This window comes from Geotrypetes seraphini, chromosome 12 (assembly GCF_902459505.1).
Source record: "Geotrypetes seraphini chromosome 12, aGeoSer1.1, whole genome shotgun sequence".
Taxonomy (NCBI): Eukaryota; Metazoa; Chordata; class Amphibia; order Gymnophiona; family Dermophiidae; genus Geotrypetes; species Geotrypetes seraphini.
Genome location: NC_047095.1, coordinates 55,927,160 through 55,947,241, shown reverse-complemented (window position 1 = coordinate 55,947,241; position 20,082 = coordinate 55,927,160). Strand labels below are relative to the sequence as shown.

Below are 20,082 nucleotides of genomic sequence, written 5' to 3'. Positions count from 1 at the left end.
TTGGTCTGATGGATCTGGATTTTTAAATTTAATCACTTGGCCTTTTCAAATCTGGCCTCAAGGCGAGTTACATATTTAGGTACACACAGTTATTTCTTTGTCCAAATGAGTTCACAATTTAATCTGGATCTGAGACAATAGAGAATAAAGGAACCTGCCCAAGGTCACAAAGAGATTCTGAGGAGAAGCAAGGGTGTGAACTCTGTCTTTCTTAGTTCATTTCCCCCCCCCCCCCCCCCATATGCTCTAACCACAAGGTTACTTTTCCATCCCCAGGTCAAACTGAAGCCCTTGATACCCCAGACAGAGGAGGAGCACACAGAGTACAGTATCGCCGCAGAGCGTCGCCGTATGAGATTGCATCACACAGATACAATCAAGGCCCTCCTCACCAAAAGCATCATTCGGGACGGTAATGTTCACAGACTGCAATCCCTAATAAGGTGGTGGGCAGGGGATTGTTTCTGTATACAGTGGTGCCTCACACAACGAACTTAATTGGTTCCAGGAGCAAGTTTGTTATGCGAAAAGTTCGTTATGTGAAACGCGTTTTCCCATAACAATACATGTTAAAAAAAATAATTCGTTCTGTAGCATAAAATATGCTAAGATGACATAAAAAAAGATAAATTTTTTGTTATTATTTTTATTTAGATACATCTAAAAACATAATTGTTTTTTAAAACAACACACATTTTTTAAATTTAAAGACAGACTAAGTAGAGTCTAATTTTACAGTGAGAGAGGGCAGAGTCTCAGCGGCAAAAACTGGGACTTAACTGTTCATTTTTTTTTTTACGTTGTTTCAAGATGCCCTAAATAAAGTTTTTAAAAAATGCAACTTTGGATATAACGGACTCTGAATATAACAGACTGGTTTTCCAGGTCCCTTGAAGTCCGTTATAATGGGATTATACTGTATTAACTAAACCTCTACTAAAGCTTTGAGAGCTCTGATAAACTTCAGAAACCCAACGACATCATTTTTTTCTAGCATTGGGGAAGCGGCGAGAGTAGCTCCGCCCCCCCCAACGCATCAGCAGTAGGCGCCGGGCCCCTGCGAGCCGACGGTCCGCCACTGCACAGGGAGCCAGGCGGAGAGAGGGCAGTTAAGCGCAGTGCCTGCGCGGAAGGATGCAGCTCGGGCGACTTCGTTGTGTGAAACGAAGTTCGTTGTAGGAAGCAAGACCTGAAGTTCGTTGTGCGCAGCGTTCGCTGTGCGAGGCGTTCGTTATGCGAGGCACCACTGTACATGAAATTTATTTGGATGGTATAGTACTCTTGGATAGGACTCAATGGGAGCCAAGAAATGTGGCCAACCCAGGTCCCAAGTACTTAGCTAAATCCCAAGTAGTAAGACAGATTTTATGCTGCTTATCCTAGGAATAGACAAGATCTCCCCAAGCCATCTCAATAATGGCCTATGGATACTTTTAGGAAAGCATCCAAACCTTTTTTTTAAACCCCGTTAAACTAACTGATTTCACCACATTCTCCGGCAACGAATTCCAGAGTTTAATTACACACCGTGTGAAGAAATATTTTCTCCGGTTTGTTTTATATCTACTACATAGTAACTTCATCGCATGACCCCCCTAGTCCTAGTATTTTTGGAAAGAGTGAACAAGCAATTCACATCTACCCTTTCCACTCCACTCATTATTTTATAGACCTCTATCATATAACCCCTGAGCCGTCTCTTCTCCAAGCTGAAGAGCCCTCGCTGCTTTAGCCTTTCCTTAAAGGGAAGTTGTCCTATCCCTTTTATAATTTTTGTCGCCCTTATCTTTACCTTTTCTAATTCTGATATATCTTTTTTGAGCTATGGTGACCAGAACTGCACACAGTATTTGAGGTGGGGCCATACCATAGAGCAGGGGTGTCAAAGTCCCTCCTCGAGGGCCACAATCCAGTCGGGTTTTCAGGATTTCCCCAAGGAATATGCATGAGATCTATTAGCATACAATGAAAGCAGTGCATGCAAATAGATCTCCTGCATATTCATTGGGGAAATCCTGAAAACCCGACTGGATTACGGCCCTCGAGGAGGGACTTTGACACCCCTGCCATAGAGCAATACACAGGCATTATAACATTTTCATCTTTGTTTTCCATTCCTTTCCTGATAATTCCTGACATTCTATTTGCTTTATTAGCTGAGGGTTTCAACATATCCTCAACAATGACACCTAGATCCTTTTCCTGGGCAGTGACTCCTAACACAGAAACCAGAATCACATAGGTATATTTTGGGTTCCTCTTTCCCACATGCATCACTTTGCACTTGCTCATATTACACGTCATCTGCCATTTTGATACCCAGTCTTCCAGCCTCACAAGGCCATCTTGCAATTTTTCACAATCCTCTTGCGATTTAACAATTTTGAGCAACTTTGTGTCATCAGCAAATTTTAATTATCTCACTAGTTATTCCCATCTCTTGATCATTGATAAATATGTTAAAAAGTAGCGGTTCCAGCACAGACCCTTGGGGAACCCCACTATTTATCCTTTTCCGTTGAGAATATTGACCATTTAAACTCACTCTCTATTTTCCGTCTTTCAAGCATTTCTCAATCCATAAAAGGACATTACTTCCTATCCCATGACTTTCTGATTTCCTCAGAAGTCTTTCATGAGATACTTTGTCAAATGCCTTTTGAAAATCCAGATACACAATATCAACCGGTTCACCTTTATCCACCTTTTGAAATGCCTTTTGAAAATGCCTTTTGAAATGCCTTTTGAAAATCCAGATACACAATATCAACCGGTTCACCTTTATCCACCTTTATTCACCCCTTCAAAGAAATGCAGTAGATTGATGAAGCAAGATTTCTCTTGACTAAAACCATTTTGGCTTTCTCTCATTAATGCATGCTTACGTGTATGTTCTGTCATTTTGCTCTTTATAATAGTCTCTACCATTTTGCCCGGTACCGACGTCAAACTCACCAATTTATAAGTTCCCTGATCACCTCTGGAACCCTTTTTAAAAGTTGGCATCACATACTATGCAGGTTTTTAAAGAAAAATGACTAATTACTAACAATAGTTCTGCAAATTCATTTTTCAGTTTTATCAGTACTCTGGGATGTATAACCATCTGGTCCAGACGATTTGCTACTGTTCAGTTTGTCAAATTGATCCATTACATCATCCAGTGTTACAGAGATTTGTATGAGTTTCTCTGATTCATCAGAATTGAATACAATTTCTGGCATCGGTATGTCCCCCACATCTTCCTCAGTGAAGACCAAGGCAGAGAATTAATTTAATCTCTCCGCTATGTCCTTGTCTTTCCTGAGAGCCTCTTTTAACCCTTGTTCATCTAGTGGTCCAGCTGATTCTCTTCCTGGCTTCTTGCTATGCCTTAAAAAAGTTTTTACTGTGTGTTTTTGCTTCCAGCGCAATCTTCTTTTCAAGATCTCTCACCCTAACCAGACACAGTTTGCTCTGTGTTTTCATACCTAGTCCCCACACACATGAGTTTGTACATGGAGGAAGGGGAAAAGCGCTCTTTGTCACACCATAAGTGTGCTCTTTTTGGTTTGTTAATAGTATTGTCATTCCACTAACATTTCTAGATCAGGGATTCTCAACTCAGTCCTCAGGGACACGCCTAGCCAGCCAGGTTTTCAGGATAGGGTTGGTAGTGCAAGCAAACCTATCCCGTGCATGATCATTGTGGATACCATGAAAACTTGTCTGGCCAGGTGTTTCCTGAGGACGGGGTTGAGAACCCCTGTTCTAGATTAGATGAGCTGGGAGAAAGGTGGCAGTTTCACCTACCTGCTATTTGCTGTTACAACTTTACCGTCCTGTAAATGTTTTTATGGGATTTTGGGCTCCTTTTATCAAGCCGCGCTAGAGGTTTAATGCGTGTAATACCGCGTGTTAAAACCGCCAGCCGCACTAGCCGCTAACGCCTCCCTTGAGCAGGCGGTAATTTTTAGGCCAGCGCGGGGGTAAATGTGTGATGAAAAGTCGGGCGCATTAACCCCACTAGCGCGGCTTGATAAAAGGAGCCCTTTGTCTTTCCATCTTGTAGGATGAATTTGAAAAAAGGTTTTAATAATGATACCGTTGGTTAATGTTTTATTGTGTTTGTTCTGTTGAAACATGTTTTAGTATTTTCAGTATGTGTGCATGTAATTTTGTAAACCGCATAGTTTTTACGCAGTACATAAATTTTAAAATAAATAAATATCTGTTAGCACACAACTGTTTTCTGTGCTTGGTGTATAAGTCCTATACCAGGGTCTCTCACTTTTTTAGCCCCAGCACATTAATTGAAATGATAAAATTGCAAAACCAACAAAAAATTAAATTTGAGAGTTATTTAATTAAACTTCTTTAAGCTATGGATGGGTAATTGTAACAACGGTAAAACTAAAGTAGATAGAATACACTTCTCCCTCCGTATTCGCGGTTTCAACAATTGTGGTTTCAATTATTTGCGTTTTTTAGCTTGCTGGCTCCTCCCTCCAAATGATGTCAGCTTGCATAGAGAATTCACTGATTCCAAGCATTTACAGAGAAAATCGCTGATTCCCAGCACTTTCTTCACCATGTTTTGCCTCTCCTTCAGGAACAGGCCAGGTCTCCCAACCATGTCATTCGCGGTTTCACCATATTCACGATGGTTTTTAATAGAAAACAGCGAATAACATATGAAAAAAGTCATTCGTGGTTTTTCTGTATTCGCGGGACTGTAAATCCCCTATTGCAGCGAATACGGAGGGAGAAGTGTAGAATTTCTAATCAATGCGATGGATGTGCTTGTTTTTGAGTGCAAACTAACTCAAAATGTGGCTCGGTAGTCGACAAGCAAACACACATTTCATCATCCACCATCTTCAGTCGTTCTCTTTTTTTAGATTTAATTTCTGTCAGAGCTGAAAATCCAAGTTCACAAAGATAAGAAGATCCAAACGGTATCAAAGCCTTGATTGCTTTGTTGCTCAAATACTGCATAAAAACTAAAATTACTCGCCGTTAGTTTATAAGGACCAATCCCGTCAAAGACTGATACTTGTCTGGGCAGTTGTGTCCTTATGCAAACACATGCTCATAACATTGACAGACTCATGTCATCTATTCTAGTGTTTACTTATGAAGGGAATTTTTAAAAATAAAGTAAAATTCTGGAATCTCTCGTGGCACACAGTTTGAGAGACACCGTTCTATACTGTACACTCAACCTCTGTGCCTAGATCCCTGATGGAGGCCTGCGTGTGCGCAGCGTATAGGATGTGTGGGGCATGGGCGCTCTCGCATGACATTGTGTTCATGTTTTCCTGACAGAGCGAGAGAGTGATGATGACAATGGGGAGGTGCCAGCGGAGAGGACGCGGGTGGAAAGTGTGGAGCTGGTGCTGCCACCGCACGCCAACCACCAAGGAAACACTTTCGGAGGGCAAATTATGGCCTGGATGGAAAATGTTGCCACGATTGCAGCAAGGTACAGTTCAAACCACAAAAAAAAAATGCTTGTAATGTAATGTAATTTATTTCTTATATACCGCTACATCCGTTGGGTTCTAAGCGGTTTACAGAAAATATACATTAAGATTAGAAATAAGAAAGGTACTTGAAAAATTCCCTTACTGTCCCGAAGGCTCACAATCTAACTAAAGTACCTGGAGGGTAATAGAGAAGTGAAAAGTAGAGTTAGAGGAAAAATAAAAATAAAATAAACATTTTAACAAGACAGCATTGATCTAAATACTTTGGAAGGTAGAAGAGAGGAGAGAAAGGAATAGAAGCAGAAGGGGGAGCCGTTGAACAGTAGAATTCTGGAGAAATTTAAATGATAGAAATAGAACAAAACAAAGACAAAAGGCAAAACAATAGATAAGATTAAAGATAAATCATAAGCTGGAAAGAAAAATAAAATAAAACTTGTGTCTGAAATATCACATGTAAAACGTTCAAAGCAAACATCTCTGATATGTTCTTTAACCTGGCTAGGCAACTTCACTGACAAAGCCAGGCAGACCTATGGCGCCTTTCGGAAAGAAATTCAAGAGATTTATTTTCCAGCCAGACAACGCCCCCTCCCCCATCCTAAAACTTTTTTCTTTATGCTAATATTACGCTTCTTCACAAATGTATTCTGTTCTTCTCTTGACTATTCAGTGTCTTCCTCACCATCTGTATTCTGGAATTCGCTGACCATCCAGCCCCTTTGATGTAAAATGTTTAAGATTATACTGTTAACTATTTGTAACCTGTAAACACTGATTACTAAGTGACTTCCTACCTGTTCTCACCTTGTAATTCGCTGACTGTACAGCTCTCTTTCACTGTGAACCGCCTAGAAGTCGCAAGATTATGGTGGTATAGAAAAAATAAAGCTATTATCATTATTAATATAACATTTTGGCTCCAGTCAGTTTGAGTTTAATCATATTCAGGGTTTTTGTTTTGTGTGTGTGTTTAAATGTATTGTAAGTTATTTCCACTGCTAAACAAACTGCCCGGTGTGTAATAGGCCTTCTTAATAATGGTAGCTGACAGGGTCACTGGACTGAGGTGCTATAATCGGTGACCCGTCAAATGAGCGCAGGACAATTGTGGCTGTGGATACTTTTTTCTTTTTCAGGTTTACAAAATAACCCTCTTTTTTGAGGGGGGGGGATTCCCCCTCCCCCACCCACTGCTCTTTAAAAATTCACTTGCTATCTAGTGTTAGGGTAAGGTTTATATCATGATTATGGGAACCCTAATAAGAAGGCTAACACGAAGGCTCTGATTTGCTGACACTCCTCAGGCCCCATTCCAAGGGACGGGGCCTGAGGAGTTGTTCGGGGCACTTTTGTCAGAGCGCAATTGTCCTGCACTCATATGTCGGTGTACCCTATAATCTGCTTCCTGTATTGTGGAATATTTGGTTGGGAATCTGATATACACACAGTATTTTTCTGAGTTGGACTTTGCAGGAGTTCTTGCCACCAAGGCCTCCAGTTACACGAGATTCCCACGGATGCAGCGTCTGCCTATTCTCTATGAAGTATTTTTCCCATTTAGAAATGTCTTTACATCGGTAGTCGAGTGAAGAGAAAGCAAATCACTGAAAGTATTCGCAACCACCGTGCTGTTTATTCCTGAAGTCCAAGGACCTTGATTTCGAATTAACCAGGTCCTCTTGTGTCCTAATGTCAGCATGTGCCCAAAAACCAACCATGCACAGGGCAGGGGCAGCAGCTCAAGAAAAGTGCCACCGATTGGAGAGCTTCCAGCCACCGGAGGAGGACCTCTTCCACTGGCAGTCATAGTTTGAGGGGAGGCCCTGAGCTCAAAGTGGGAGGGCTCAGGATCCCTTGTCCCACATAGCTACGCCCCACACCTCACGGTGTGGATAACTTGTAGGGGATAATCTGCATTACTGAGCCTGTTGCCTTTAGAATTAGAACATAAGAATTGCCGCTGCTGGGTCAGACCAGTGGTCCATCGTGCCCAGTGCCCTATTTGAGTATAGCCTTACCTGCGTAGGTTCTGGTTCAGCAGGAACTTATCTAACCTTTTCTTGAATCCCTGAAGGGTGCTTTCCCCTATAACAGCCTCCAGAAGAGCGTTCCAGATTTCTACCACTCTCTGGGTGAAGTAAAACTTCCTTACGTTTGTACGGAATCTATCCCCTTTCAACTTTAGCGAGTGCCCTCTGGAGAGGGTGAACAATCTCTCTTTCTCTACTAAGTCTATTCCCTTCATTATCTTGAGTGTTTTGATCATGTCCCCTCTCAGTCTCCTCTTTTCAAGGGAGAAGAGGCCCAGTTTCTCTAACCTCTCATTGTACAGCAACTCCTCCAGCCTCTTAGCCATTTGAGTTAAAATGCCAGCTCAGTTAGCTGATGTGAAATGGACGATGGTCTTGGTCCAGTTTTAGGGACTACAATAGAAAAGGTTGGTTTTTTTTTTAGGTTTTATATTCAGGTACTCAAGCATTTTTCTCTGTCTGTCCTTATGGGCTCACATTCTTTCTAATGTGCCTGGAGCAATAGGGGATTAAGTGACTTGCCCAGGGTCACAAGGAGCGGCATGGGATTTGAACCCGCAGCCTCAGGGTGCTAAGGCCGTAGCTCTAACCGCTGCACCACACACTCCTCACCTGGTGGCTTCTGTCAGATCCCTGTGAATCTGAATTCCGCTGCGCTCTCCTTTCTGGCCTTTCCCTCTCTCCCTCATTATGTCCCCACAAATCAGCGAGGAAGACTTCGTCGGGGATTGCATCTGATGCACGGGGGTCGTAGCAAGCTGTGTTCAGGCAGGGCGGCCACACAGGGTGCAAGGGAGTCAGAGGCTCCATATTGTGTCCCATCCATTGCCTTCCCTGCTTGACGGTGATGCAGTGGGCCGGATAGGAGCTCTAGAGACCATGTCGTACAGGGTGCATTTCTAGCTCGGGATGGTCCTGCTGGTACTGAAAATGTCTCTGTAGAGTTCTTTGCTTTAAATGTAAGGAATTGGCTGTTAAGATTCTATTATTTGAAATGGAGTTGAACGTGGAGGCAGTGAACTACAGTCTGGTTAGTCTGCTGTGGGGTGGTGGAGACGTTAATGGAATCCTTGACAGGATAAAGAGAAGCCTGTTATCTGCAATCCAAGGAAATTCCAAGATTAGAGACTGAAGGGCATGGTTTCACTAGCGGTAGATCACGTCAAACATATCAAAGATTATGTGACTGGGGAAGAGCACTCGGGAGAGGGGGCAGAGTGTGGCACAGTGGTTAAAACTAAAGCCTCAGCACCTTGGCCGATTCACTTAATTCCCCTCCCCTGCTCCAGATACAATTGCTTATTTACTCTTTCCAAAAATACAAGGATTAAGGGGCATGCGATGACGTAGTAGATTTAAAACAAATCAGAGAAAATATTTCTTCACACAACGTGTAATTAAATTATGGAATTTGGGGGGGGAGAAGAATAGGAATCTCAGAGGCTATAAGAGTTGGGTGGGTGTTTGGCTGGGCCTACTACTATTTGGAAGGTGGGGGATGGTTTTATTAGGGGGGGTTGGGAAGTTTCTCATTGCTCTTGTATAGAGGATTCAGGTTGGGGAAGGTTCTATTTATATAACCTATTACTGTATTATTAGAATATTTTTTCTTGTTCCTTTTTGATACTGTCATCCATAACCCTTGTTAGTCAGTAATGTGGGGGAGGGGGGAGATGGAAATGTGTGAACTTGGATGACATTCCTGTCCCTTTGCATTATCCTCATTGCTGTACAGTTATAATGTCATCAATAAAAATAGTTGAACATTGGGTTCTGGAATTTGATGCCGGAGAATGTAGTGAAAAATCAGTTAGCTTAGCAGTGTTTAAAAAAGGTTTAGATACATTTCTAAAAGAGAAGTCCATAGGCCATTACTGAGATGGCTTGGGGAAATCCACTGCTTATTCCTAAGATAACAGTAGAAAATCTGTTTTATTGAGATCTAGCTAGGTACTTGGGACCTGGGTTGGCCATGTTAGAAACAGGATACTGGGCTTGATGGACCTTCGGTCTTTCCCAGTATGGCAATTTTTATGTTCCTAATGCCTCCCCTTGCCCTCGGACTCAATGCTATCTCTGCAGCCCCCCCCCCCCAAATGACTGGGGTGGAAAAGGAGTCAAAGACAGATTTTGTCAGTGCTTTAGCCAGTATGGATTTTTGTAGTGGGACCTGAGGTTAACCTGGGTGAGTGGGCACTGGGTAATGGAAATGTAGGTACCACCTCTTGTTGACCCGTGCCTCTGCCACTGATCGGGTGGGCCTGTGTTAAAGTAGAAGTGTCATCGCCCACCCAGGCCAACACATGGCTACACCTCTGCATTTTACTGATCTGATCATAGCATAAATGTTCATTAATCAACAAATCAGAAAGTGTTCGAAATGCTCCAAAATCCCACCCTGCTGAGGCTTGACTAATTCTCTTCAATTGAATTCCAGCCGACTGTGCCATGCCCATCCAACTCTGAGGACTATTGAAATGTTCCATTTCAGGGGACCTTCTCAAGTTGGGGACCGTCTTCTTTTGAAGGCCATTGTGAACAACGCCTTCAAGGACAGGTATGTTCCTTCCTGGGCCTGTGATCAGGAAGGCTAACCCTCTGCTACACAACATGGAGTGCTGAAGGTTAGTGGATGACAGGGACGCCACCTGGGTCAATAAAATGGGAATAATCAGTGTTTCTCTACAATTCTGGTCAGGAGAAAAGGTAGCAGCAAGATTATTAAAATCACAAAACCTTAGAGCACAGGTGTCAAAGTCGGTCCTCAAGGGCCGGAATCCAGTCGGGTTTTCAGGATTTCCCCAATGAATATGCATGAGATCTATGTGCATGCACTGCTTTCAATGCATATTCATTGGGGAAATCCTGAAAATCCGACTGGATTACGGCCCTCGAGGAGGGACTTTGACACCCCTACCTTAGAGGATGGCAGAGGATAAATATTAATGAGGGAGGGAGGGATTTATATGGCAGAACATAAGTGGAAGGAACATGAATGGTGAAGAGAAGAAGTGAGATTAGGGGGGGGGGTCATAAGGAAACTGCCTGGAGGGATACACTGAAATCCAAGCAGTGATGGGAGTGGGGGGAGGGTGATCCCTTGAGGATTTGTGAGGCAGTTTGTGATAGTATTGGGCAACATCAGACCTCAGTGTACTGTGTGCAATGGTGTATTATAATATTTAAGCCCACAAGGCTTAAATATTACAATAAACTGGCAGGTATTTTTCTGAAAAGTGTTTCAGTTTTTCCACAAGTGCTCGTGAATATTCCATCTATGGCAATAATAATAAAAAAAAAAATTGTAATGTAGTTGTGTAAGAGTATTTTCTGCAGTTGTGGACGCTTTACTTATATGAAACACCTGTATAAGTTTATGTCTGCTTCAGAGTTACTGTACAGTGTTGGTGGGGTATGAAAAGCACCTGAAGGCTGGTCGCTTGCGCTTACGGCGCCGGAAGTCTCCTAAGCCAGGCTCATGCTATAGTGGCCATTGCTCTTACCTCCTCTGAGTAAATAAAAATCTCTTAATCTTACTAGGGCATGTCAGCTCTGGGATTTTGTCTTTGCCCTTTGCAGATTTGAGTCTAGAGTCCTGCCCATGGCACAGAGCCGGCAAATGTTGGCAAAAGTAAAGCAGATGGAGTGGAAAGAATAATATGATTTAAGTAGGGAGGGGTGGGGGCCACTGGATAGAGAAACTTTGTGGTCCTTTTACTAAGGTGCGGTTGACGATTTAGGGTGCGCTAAAAATGAGCACACGCTAAACGCTAACGAGCACCAATGCGTCCATAGGATATAATGGGCGCGGTAGCATTTAGCGCGCGCGCCAAAACGGCTAGCTCGCCTTAGTAAAAGGACCCCTTTATCTTTTCACACAAAACGCTTTCAAATAATCCAGGTGGATAGATTCCGCCATCAGCCCGATCACTGACAGGAATGTTGACTTTTCAGGAAATCCGCCAAATCTCATCCTTTTATATAAAACATCAGCAAATCAGTTCGTGAGTCTCGTACTTTTTACTTGATTGGATGTGTAATACTCTGACCCTGTGAAATTGAACATTATCTGTCAAGATCATGTACGAGTACTTATATTGCCTGATGTTTCATACTGTTTGCATTATCTTTATGTTGATCCATACTGCTGATTTGTAAGAGTACATGATTGTATTTTGATGCTGACTTACACTGTGTATGTGGCTCTGTATCCCATTCTGGGCTCCTTTGGGAGGACGAGATAAAAAAATTGAATGAATAAATAAATAAAATAATGTGATTTATTTAAAGCTGTGTAAAGTAGGCCTGGTGGGAGCCTCCTGCGGGAATGTTTTGCACCCTGTGGCCTGTGAATGGACTGTACTGAGATGGGGGATTTATTAGATTTGCCAGGGCTGTGTTTCGGCAAAATGTTCTGGCCCACGACATCTCGTCTTTTTGCAGCATGGAGGTCGGAGTGTGTGTGGAAGCGTACAGCCAGGAAGGGGAAGTCAGCCGGAGACACATCAACAGTGCCTTCATGTCCTTTGTGGTTTTAGATGAGAAGAACCGGCCCTGCATCTTGCCTCGTATAAAGCCTGAAGCAGGGGTAAGTGCGGGAGGTGTCCTCGCCGTCCCCTGGAAGGGGCGACTGAGCCACCCTACAGCATAGCGATCCGGAGTGGTCCTAGCACTGGCGTCTGTATCCTGCACACTGGATACCAAAAAAGAATTTTAAAAATTAAGAAGGAAATATTGGACACGTTAAATATTTCTCCCCTTTTCCTTGTCCCTCTTGCTAATTTTATGTCAGCATGCCACCCCCAACCCCTGTAAAAAGTGACTGAAAAAAAAGAGTGGATAGATTGTAAATGCACATTTTTATATCTATTTATCTATATAATATGAAGTCATACTAGCATTTCTTAGACATCAGGCATCTGCCTAGCAGATATATATCTGTCTATGTATGTGTTTACAGATATATCTGTGTATCTATATTTACTTACTAGTCTTTAAGCCCGTTACATTAACGGGCTAGAGCAGATGTCTGTCTGTCTGTTTTGTTTTCTTTGTCTCTCTCTCTTTGGACGCTGTCTGTCTGTCTGAGGTAGAGCTTATAGGAATGGGACAGGGACAAAATTTGCAAGAACAGGGAAATTGAGTTTCTGCGGGGATGGGGAGAAATTTGTCCCCTTGTCATTCTCTAGGCTGGAGTAAGAGTCGGTTACTAATTGTTGGCAGTAAGATGCATAACCCTAATATTCAATAACCTACATACATAACTCATTGGCACAGTGGTGTAGAAAGGAGGGGGTGGACTAACCCGGGCACTGGCACCTCTCCACCCCTCTTACCCCTCCTCCCCCCACACCACGTTCGCACCCTCCCTCCCTCCCCCCCCTCCCGTACCTCTTCAAAATCTGCACCAATGCGAGCAACTACGCTAGCCCGCTGTTCACGTCAGCCTGGTTCCCTCTGAAATCACTTCTGGGTCGCAGGGCCAGGAAGTAACGCCGGAGGGAAAGCCAGCAGACCAGAGAAACTGCTTGTGCCGGCAAAGATTTAAAGAGGTACGGGGGTGGGAAAGAGGGCGCGAGGGTGGTGCGGGGGCGGAGGGGTTGGCGCGGAAGGAGCAGGGGTGGAGAGGAGGGCAAGGGGTTGGCGCACAGAGGAGGGCATGGGAGGTTAGCGCAGAAGGCATGGGGTGGAGAGGAAGGCGTGTGGGGGGACTTGGCACAGAAGGAGTGGGGGGGGCCCCCAGAGAGGTGGGTGCGGGGAGCGCCTCCTACCCTCACTACACCACTGCTTAGGCATCCCCCTTCCCCCAACCATGTCCATGTCCCCAGGCATTGCATGCGAGAGAAATTGCACGCACAGTTTCTAGAAGAGCGACTGACAACGAATGACAATTACTGGCTGTTAACTCCAATAAATTGCCCACAACTGACCTTATTCTCTTAATTGGGCCCCCAGCTTTGCCTGCTAATAGACAAAAGCGCGCGACGACAACCCAGCGCAGACAACTGAGCGCAAGGTGGAAGCGCGCTGAAGAAAAACAGTATTTTAAGGGGCTCCGACGGGGGGTGTTGGTGGGGAACCCCCCCCCCCCCCATTTTACTTAACAGAGATCACGCCGGCGTTGTGGGGGGTTTTGGGGGGTTGTAATTCCCCTCATTTACTGGAAACTTAACTTTTTCCCTCTTTTTTGGCAGGATGGAGAAAGACGACACCGGGAGGCAAATGCTAGGAAAAAGATTCGACTGGACAGGTGAGTGAGGAGGGTGCTGGGATTATTTAGAGAACCAGAGTGAATACGGTTAACTGCTTTGAAAGTTAAACCTCCCCTCTGTTATGTATAAAATTATTTAATAGTGAATCGACCCTGTATTCCTAAATGGTGCTTTGATCATCTTACTCCGCACCATGTGACGCTTTCCGAAAACTCTCAGAACGCACAGGGCAAATATCCTGGAATTTGTCTTAGATGTTCCGCATCGCATTTCAGTGATAATTGGTCGCCTTGTGCCTCTAGAAGTGTGCGTAGGGAGCAGGGTTTTGTTGTTTTGGTTTTTTTTTGGGTGGGGGGGGGATGCTGTAACCAAGGCTCTTGCAATAGTTTTCTTGATGGTGCCAGACTATGGCTTGTCTTGATAGATTTTTCTGAAAATACTCGGTTCGTATTGGACCCCACATTAGCAATTCCCCTGCAGCAAATGCGCCAAAACCCGTAGGAATTGAATGGGCTACGGCATTTGCTGCGGGAGAATCGCTACTGCGGCTTTGTAAAAGGGGCCCGTTATTAGACTGCTTCCTTCATGGGGGCTGCGAAGAAAAAGCAGTTGGCAGTTGCATTTGAGAAATGTCGTTAACAGCACCGTCTCCTCCAAAAGAGCCGAACGTCAGACAGACTGGATGAGCATTTCTCTGACGCCTAGCGCTGCGTGCGCCCGAGTTGCAGTATAGCGCGAGCTCCATTAGTTTAGTCTATTTGATAGATTCCAATTGTATACAAAGGAGTAAAATCTATGCGGTGTACAATTTAAAAGAAAATACTAGGGAGGGGGAACTACAGGGAAATACTTTTAAAACCAATAGGAGGAAATATTTTTTTCACTCGGAAAATAGTTAAGCTCTGGAACGCATTGCCAGAGGTTGTGGTAAATGCGGATAGCGTAGCTGGTTTTAAGAAAGGTTGGGACAAGTTCCTGGAGGAAAAGTCTATAGTCTGTTATTGAGAAAGACATGGGGGAAGCCACTGCTTGCCCTGGATCGGTAGCATGGAATGTTGCTACTCTTTGGGGTTCCGGAATCTTTTGCTACTATTTGGGGTTCCGGAATCTTGCTATTCTTTAGGATTCTGAATGGAATGTTGCTACTCCTTGGGTTTCGGCCCGGTACTAGTGGCCTGGATTGGCCACCGTGAGAGCGGGCTACTGGGCTTGATGGACCACTGCTCTGACCCAATAAGTCTATTCTTATGTTCTAACTATAACTATAGTTATAAAACAGTGCAAAAGCACAGAGTCAAAACAGAACGTACTGGAACAGAAGGAAAGAACAAGATGTTACAGTTATCCAGGATAATTGAGTAAGGAGAAAACAAATTGGCTGGGTGAACTCCCTTGATTAAAATTAACAAAGTATCATGAAGGTGTAGACTAGGTTGAGGTTAGTCAAATATCAGAAAAAAAAGGTGTCAGGTCAAAACCGCGCCGGGACAAAGGCGCACGCAGACAATTGAGCGCAGCGCGGAGGCGCGTACCACAGAAAATTACTGTTTTTAGGGCTCCGACAAGGGGGGCGTGGGGGGGGAACCCCCCACTTTACTTAATAGAGATTGCGCCGCGTTGTGGGGGCATTGTGGGGGGGTTTGGGGGGTTGTAACCCCCACATTTTACTGAAAACTTCACTTTTTCCCTGTTTTTAGGGAAAAAGTTAAGTTTACTGTAAAATGTGGAGGGTTACAACCCCCCACAACGCCGGCGCGATCTCTATTAAGTAAACTGGGGGGGCTCCCCAACAAAAACCCCCCGTCGGAGCCCCTAAAAACTGTAATTTTCTTCGGCGCGCGCCTCCATCTTGCGCTCAGTTGTCGGCGCGCGCCTTTGTCTTTTGCGGGGTTGTCTATGAACCAAAAAAAAAGTGGGGCAAATGCTAATGCAAAATAATACGTTTTTTAGTTGAGATGTGACGTTCGCTGCAAGTTGGTCAGTCCTGATATAAAAAGGGAGAGAATTCCACAGAGTGAGGGCAGCAACGGAAAAGCAAGCGTTCCTATGGATGTCTAGAAACACCTGTCTAAAAAGATGGTTTTGGGGGGGTTGTGAAGAGCGTGGGATTCTCTGTGTTGTGTAAGGCAGCAGAAACATACGGCCGCTTTTACAAAGCCGCGCTAATGGCCCCGAAGCCCATAGAGATTTAAAGGGCTTTGGGGCCGTTGCCACGCGGCTTTGTAAAAGAGGCAGTTAGCTGGAAAAGACGGCAGACCTGAAGAGAGAATTTGAAACGAAAGAAAGTTTAACTTAAATGGAATCCTATATCTAAGGGGGAAGATTACAGATTTATTTTGCTTGATATTAACCAATCAAACAAACATTCAGTGCAAATATTCTTTTTCAGTGGGAATTCTGATTCCACTTGCTCAAAACGAGTCCGTGGTCATGGGATTCTTCATTATTCCCCAACTGATAGAATTATTTTTTGTTTTTTTATATTTTATATATCATTATTTACTTATTTATAACTTATTAGATAGATTTAAGAGTGTATAACTTATCTTAAATCCTTATCGGTTCCCCTTTTGCTTGATATACCATCTCTCATTACAAAAGCAATCTAAGCGATTCACAGTAAAACAAGCTGAAGTGACGATCTTTTCATTCCCTAGGAAATACGTTATCTCTTGCAAACAGTCGGAGGTACCGTTATCTGTGCCTTGGGATCCAAGTAACCAGGTAAATGTGACTCTGCCACGCTGTGCCTTAAGCAGAAAGGGGAGGGGCCAACGAGAGGGCTCTGGTTTTACCTTATTCATCCACTTTATAATATTAAGTTTTTAAAGAATTTCTAACTTACGTCATCTCTAATCTTAGTGAGGTATGACAAAGCATTCACATTAAAACAACAACCAAGCAAATAGAATAATAAGATCACAGTTAAAAATAAATGAAAAATATATAAATATGATGCCAAAATGCATATGAAAGGATGTAGAGGGCACTTTTCCAAAGCTGCCTACCATGGTATTGGAGAGATGTTCCCACACTGGGAGAGGACCGGATTGGGAATAATAATAATAAAAAATAATTTATTAGACTTTCCTTTTTGTTTCATTTCAATTATCTGACCCGTCCTTTTCCAAAAATAGACACAAAGCTTATGTCATACAAAATACTCAAAAATATAGCATGGGTAACAGAAAAAAAAAATTTGTAGCCCAAGAGCCAGGGACAAAAACTAATATCTGACCAATTTATAACAGTTCTAATATACTATAATCACACAAAAATATACTGTATATTGATCATAATAAATCAGCAAATTCTGAAAACAAATACTTCCTAAACCCTTCTGCGCTCAGCAAAACTCCCAAAACAACAAAGAAACCATTCAGCTTAAGCACAAAAGAACCTGGAGGGATGATAAAATCATTGGCATGCTAGAAAGGGCAGCGCAAAGGGGCAAATCCCTTTGGGTCACCCCTTAGGTAAGCCAGTAGAAATCCAGCCGACTTGAGGGCACTTGCGCATTTACATTACATAGGTATTTTAACATCTCTATCATATCTCCCCTTTCCTGGTTTTCCTCCAAAGTATATAGATTGAAATCTTTAAATCTGTCCCCATATGCCTTATCATGAAGACCATACACCATTTTAGTAGCCTTCCTCTGGATCGGCTCCATCCTCAGGTACTGACTGTGGATAGTCAATGCTGGGCCATTTCCGGTGACGGGCATTGAATATCTAGGGATTTTTGGCTGGCATAAACTTAATCAGACGGTTAAGTTTATAGTGGCCAGAGATAGGACTCCTATTTACGTGGTCCGATTTGGCTGCTAAACTTGGCCAGTCAGTGGTAAAAATTGCCAGTTATCGCACGATATATCCAGTTGACTTTTAGTTGTCGGGAGCTTTTGAGCGATTTCAAACTTGATTCAGTTTCACGGACATCTTTAACAGCATTCCAGTTTCTGTCTTTTGAGTGAAAACCTTACCAAAGTTACAGCTGGGTCTCCTGAAGCAGGTAACGAAACGGGGCCGCGTTGGGACCCTGTAGGACTTTCCTCATAAGATAAGTGATATCGCATCAATTGGTCCAGCGACGCATGTTTCAACAAAGTAATAATATCAGAAACTACATTGGAATTATAAAAACTTTTTTTGAAAAATAGAAATTGAGTTCACCATCTCTCAGCAAGTGATTTATTCAAAATTAAGTATGCTATGACTGGACGGTAAACTCTTGTCCCAAGAGAGGGTTGTCTCTCTCTTCAGAGTTTCACTTTTCTGACCGTATTTCAAAGTACAATCACTTTTCTGAGAGAGTTGTTTATCATAAGTCAGTCAGTCTTTTTCTGATCATATTTAGCCCTTACTGATCACTTCACTAAAAGCTTATTATCCCTGTCTTTTGTTCGAAACTGTGAATATTCGGCAGAAATAACGATTATCTCATGCTGAATATTTGCATTTAGCTGGTTAAGCATTATTTAACCGGCCAGCACTGTTTCTGGGCAGTTAAATAGCACTGAATCGGCCGGAGAGAAACTGAATAAAGATGATATACGGTAGACTGACTAAGGGAGCAGCTGGCTCTGATTCCCCGTGTGTCTGTCTCTTTGTCTTAACGTACACAAGAAACGGCAACAAAACTGGAGATAAAACGTGAGTTTAAGATAGAGCAAAGCTCTGTGAGAAGGAAAACGCTGTAGGCTTTGTATGGAGATGAAAAAGGTTGGGCTCCGATCTCCATTGGGAAGAAAGCTCCCTGATTCAGGACCAGACGTGGCCTTCCGAACCTCTGGAATGAGTGGGACCTGAAATAATGATAAGGAAGCTCCGCATCGGTTTCTAGGGATGCAGACATCATACAAATAGTTAGGGCCAGTTCTAGAAAGAGCCTTGTCAATCATGACCTGAGTTACAATGAGCAGCCAATGAAATAAGGTATAATATGCCCAAACTTATACTTACCAATAATCCAAATGGGTTACTGAGCTCTGAATCACCTGTAGAACCTTTGTTGTAAAGGCAGGCCAGCCTTGGAGAGAGCATTACATTATTCTGGAGGGGGGTAACAATATAAGGCAGGGCCGGTGTTATAAGTGTAGAGGCCCTGGGCAGAAATTAAGTAGGGGGCCCACTGTCATCCTTGGGGCCACCATATGCCATCCCATCCAGCATACCTTCATTTAAAAATCAGCTGCTCCAAAGGACCCTTGTGGGCTCAGATGTCCTTCCCTTCTCCCCATCCTGTTCTGAAGCTCCTCTCACCTGTTAAAATGTAAAGGGGTCGCTGGCAAGGCAGTGATTCTTTAGCACCGCTCATGGGTTCCTCAGCGCTGTTTCCTTGACACTGTCCGCCTCACTTTGACACAACTTCCTGTTTCCACTTGGGTGAACCGCAGCAGGGGAACAGCGCCGAGGAATCTGCGAGCAGTGCTGGAGAATTGCTGCTGGTGCCAGCAACTCTTTTGCATTTTAAAAGGTGAGGGGGGGGATTTGGATTGGGGCGGGACGAAGAGAAGGACATCCCAGCGCATGAGGGCCCCCCTTGGAGATGTGAGGCCTAGGGCAGTTGCTCTGCTTGCCTCCCCCACCCGCCAGCCCTAATCTAAATTAAAGTGAGTGGCACTCTCCTGACTGCCAGATGAAGGGACGGCATGAGAGGTGGTGAGCAGAGTTTCTGATCTTTCCAGAAACTAACTGCAGTGGAATTATAATATTCCTTTTTCCTGAAAACTCTGATTCTGTATAGGGTGTGTGTCGATCCTATTCAGAATCATGCCTTAAATGTAGCTCAGCATTTTGCAGACCTACATTTAAGGCATCTGTCTCAGGTCTACAGAGGCGCATCCTGACGCTTAAGCCCACCCAAGGCCACTTCTGGGTGAAACCAAGCTCATGTCCCACCTTGGCCATGCTTAAGTGTGGGTATGCATCTCCGTAGACACGCTACAGAGACTTACAATGTAGGTGTCTTGCCTCAGACACTTTTTTAAATAACGTGCGTCCCGATTGGCTGCCAGACGGTGGTAGGACGCCTACCGCCTGCAGTCGGGATGCGTGGGGCCCTTAATGATCATTCTAATTAGTTTCTCTTTACCGTACTGCTCAGCACTGCTCTGCACTCTATTAAATTTTTCATTGGTCTTCTGTGTAATGGAAGAAAGGTTTTACAGATGTTGGATTTTGTTGGTGTCTGGGTGGAATGTATCCTATTATCTGTGTATTTGTAGGTTTATCTGAGCTATAACAACGTCTCTGCACTGAAGATGCTGGTGGCAAAAACCAACTGGGTCCTGGCAGCAGAAATTAGTAAGGTACTGGGCTTGGCATTATCAGAAGAGCCAACTGTGGGCCTCGAGGCCCTGGATTT

The 20,082-nt window shown here is 43.7% G+C and overlaps 1 protein-coding gene across 1 annotated transcript in view; it reads left to right on the top strand.

The window, feature by feature from the left end:
* ACOT11 (acyl-CoA thioesterase 11) overlaps positions 1-20,082 on the top strand; it is a 47,373-nt gene that overhangs the window by 19,509 nt on the left and 7,782 nt on the right. Inside the window, exons 6-12 of the mRNA XM_033916891.1 lie at positions 277-412; positions 5,308-5,464; positions 9,939-10,058; positions 11,945-12,089; positions 13,696-13,751; positions 16,371-16,437; positions 19,943-20,026. Coding sequence (XP_033772782.1) covers positions 277-412; positions 5,308-5,464; positions 9,939-10,058; positions 11,945-12,089; positions 13,696-13,751; positions 16,371-16,437; positions 19,943-20,026 — 765 coding nt within the window. The remainder of the gene's footprint in view (positions 1-276; positions 413-5,307; positions 5,465-9,938; positions 10,059-11,944; positions 12,090-13,695; positions 13,752-16,370; positions 16,438-19,942; positions 20,027-20,082) is intronic.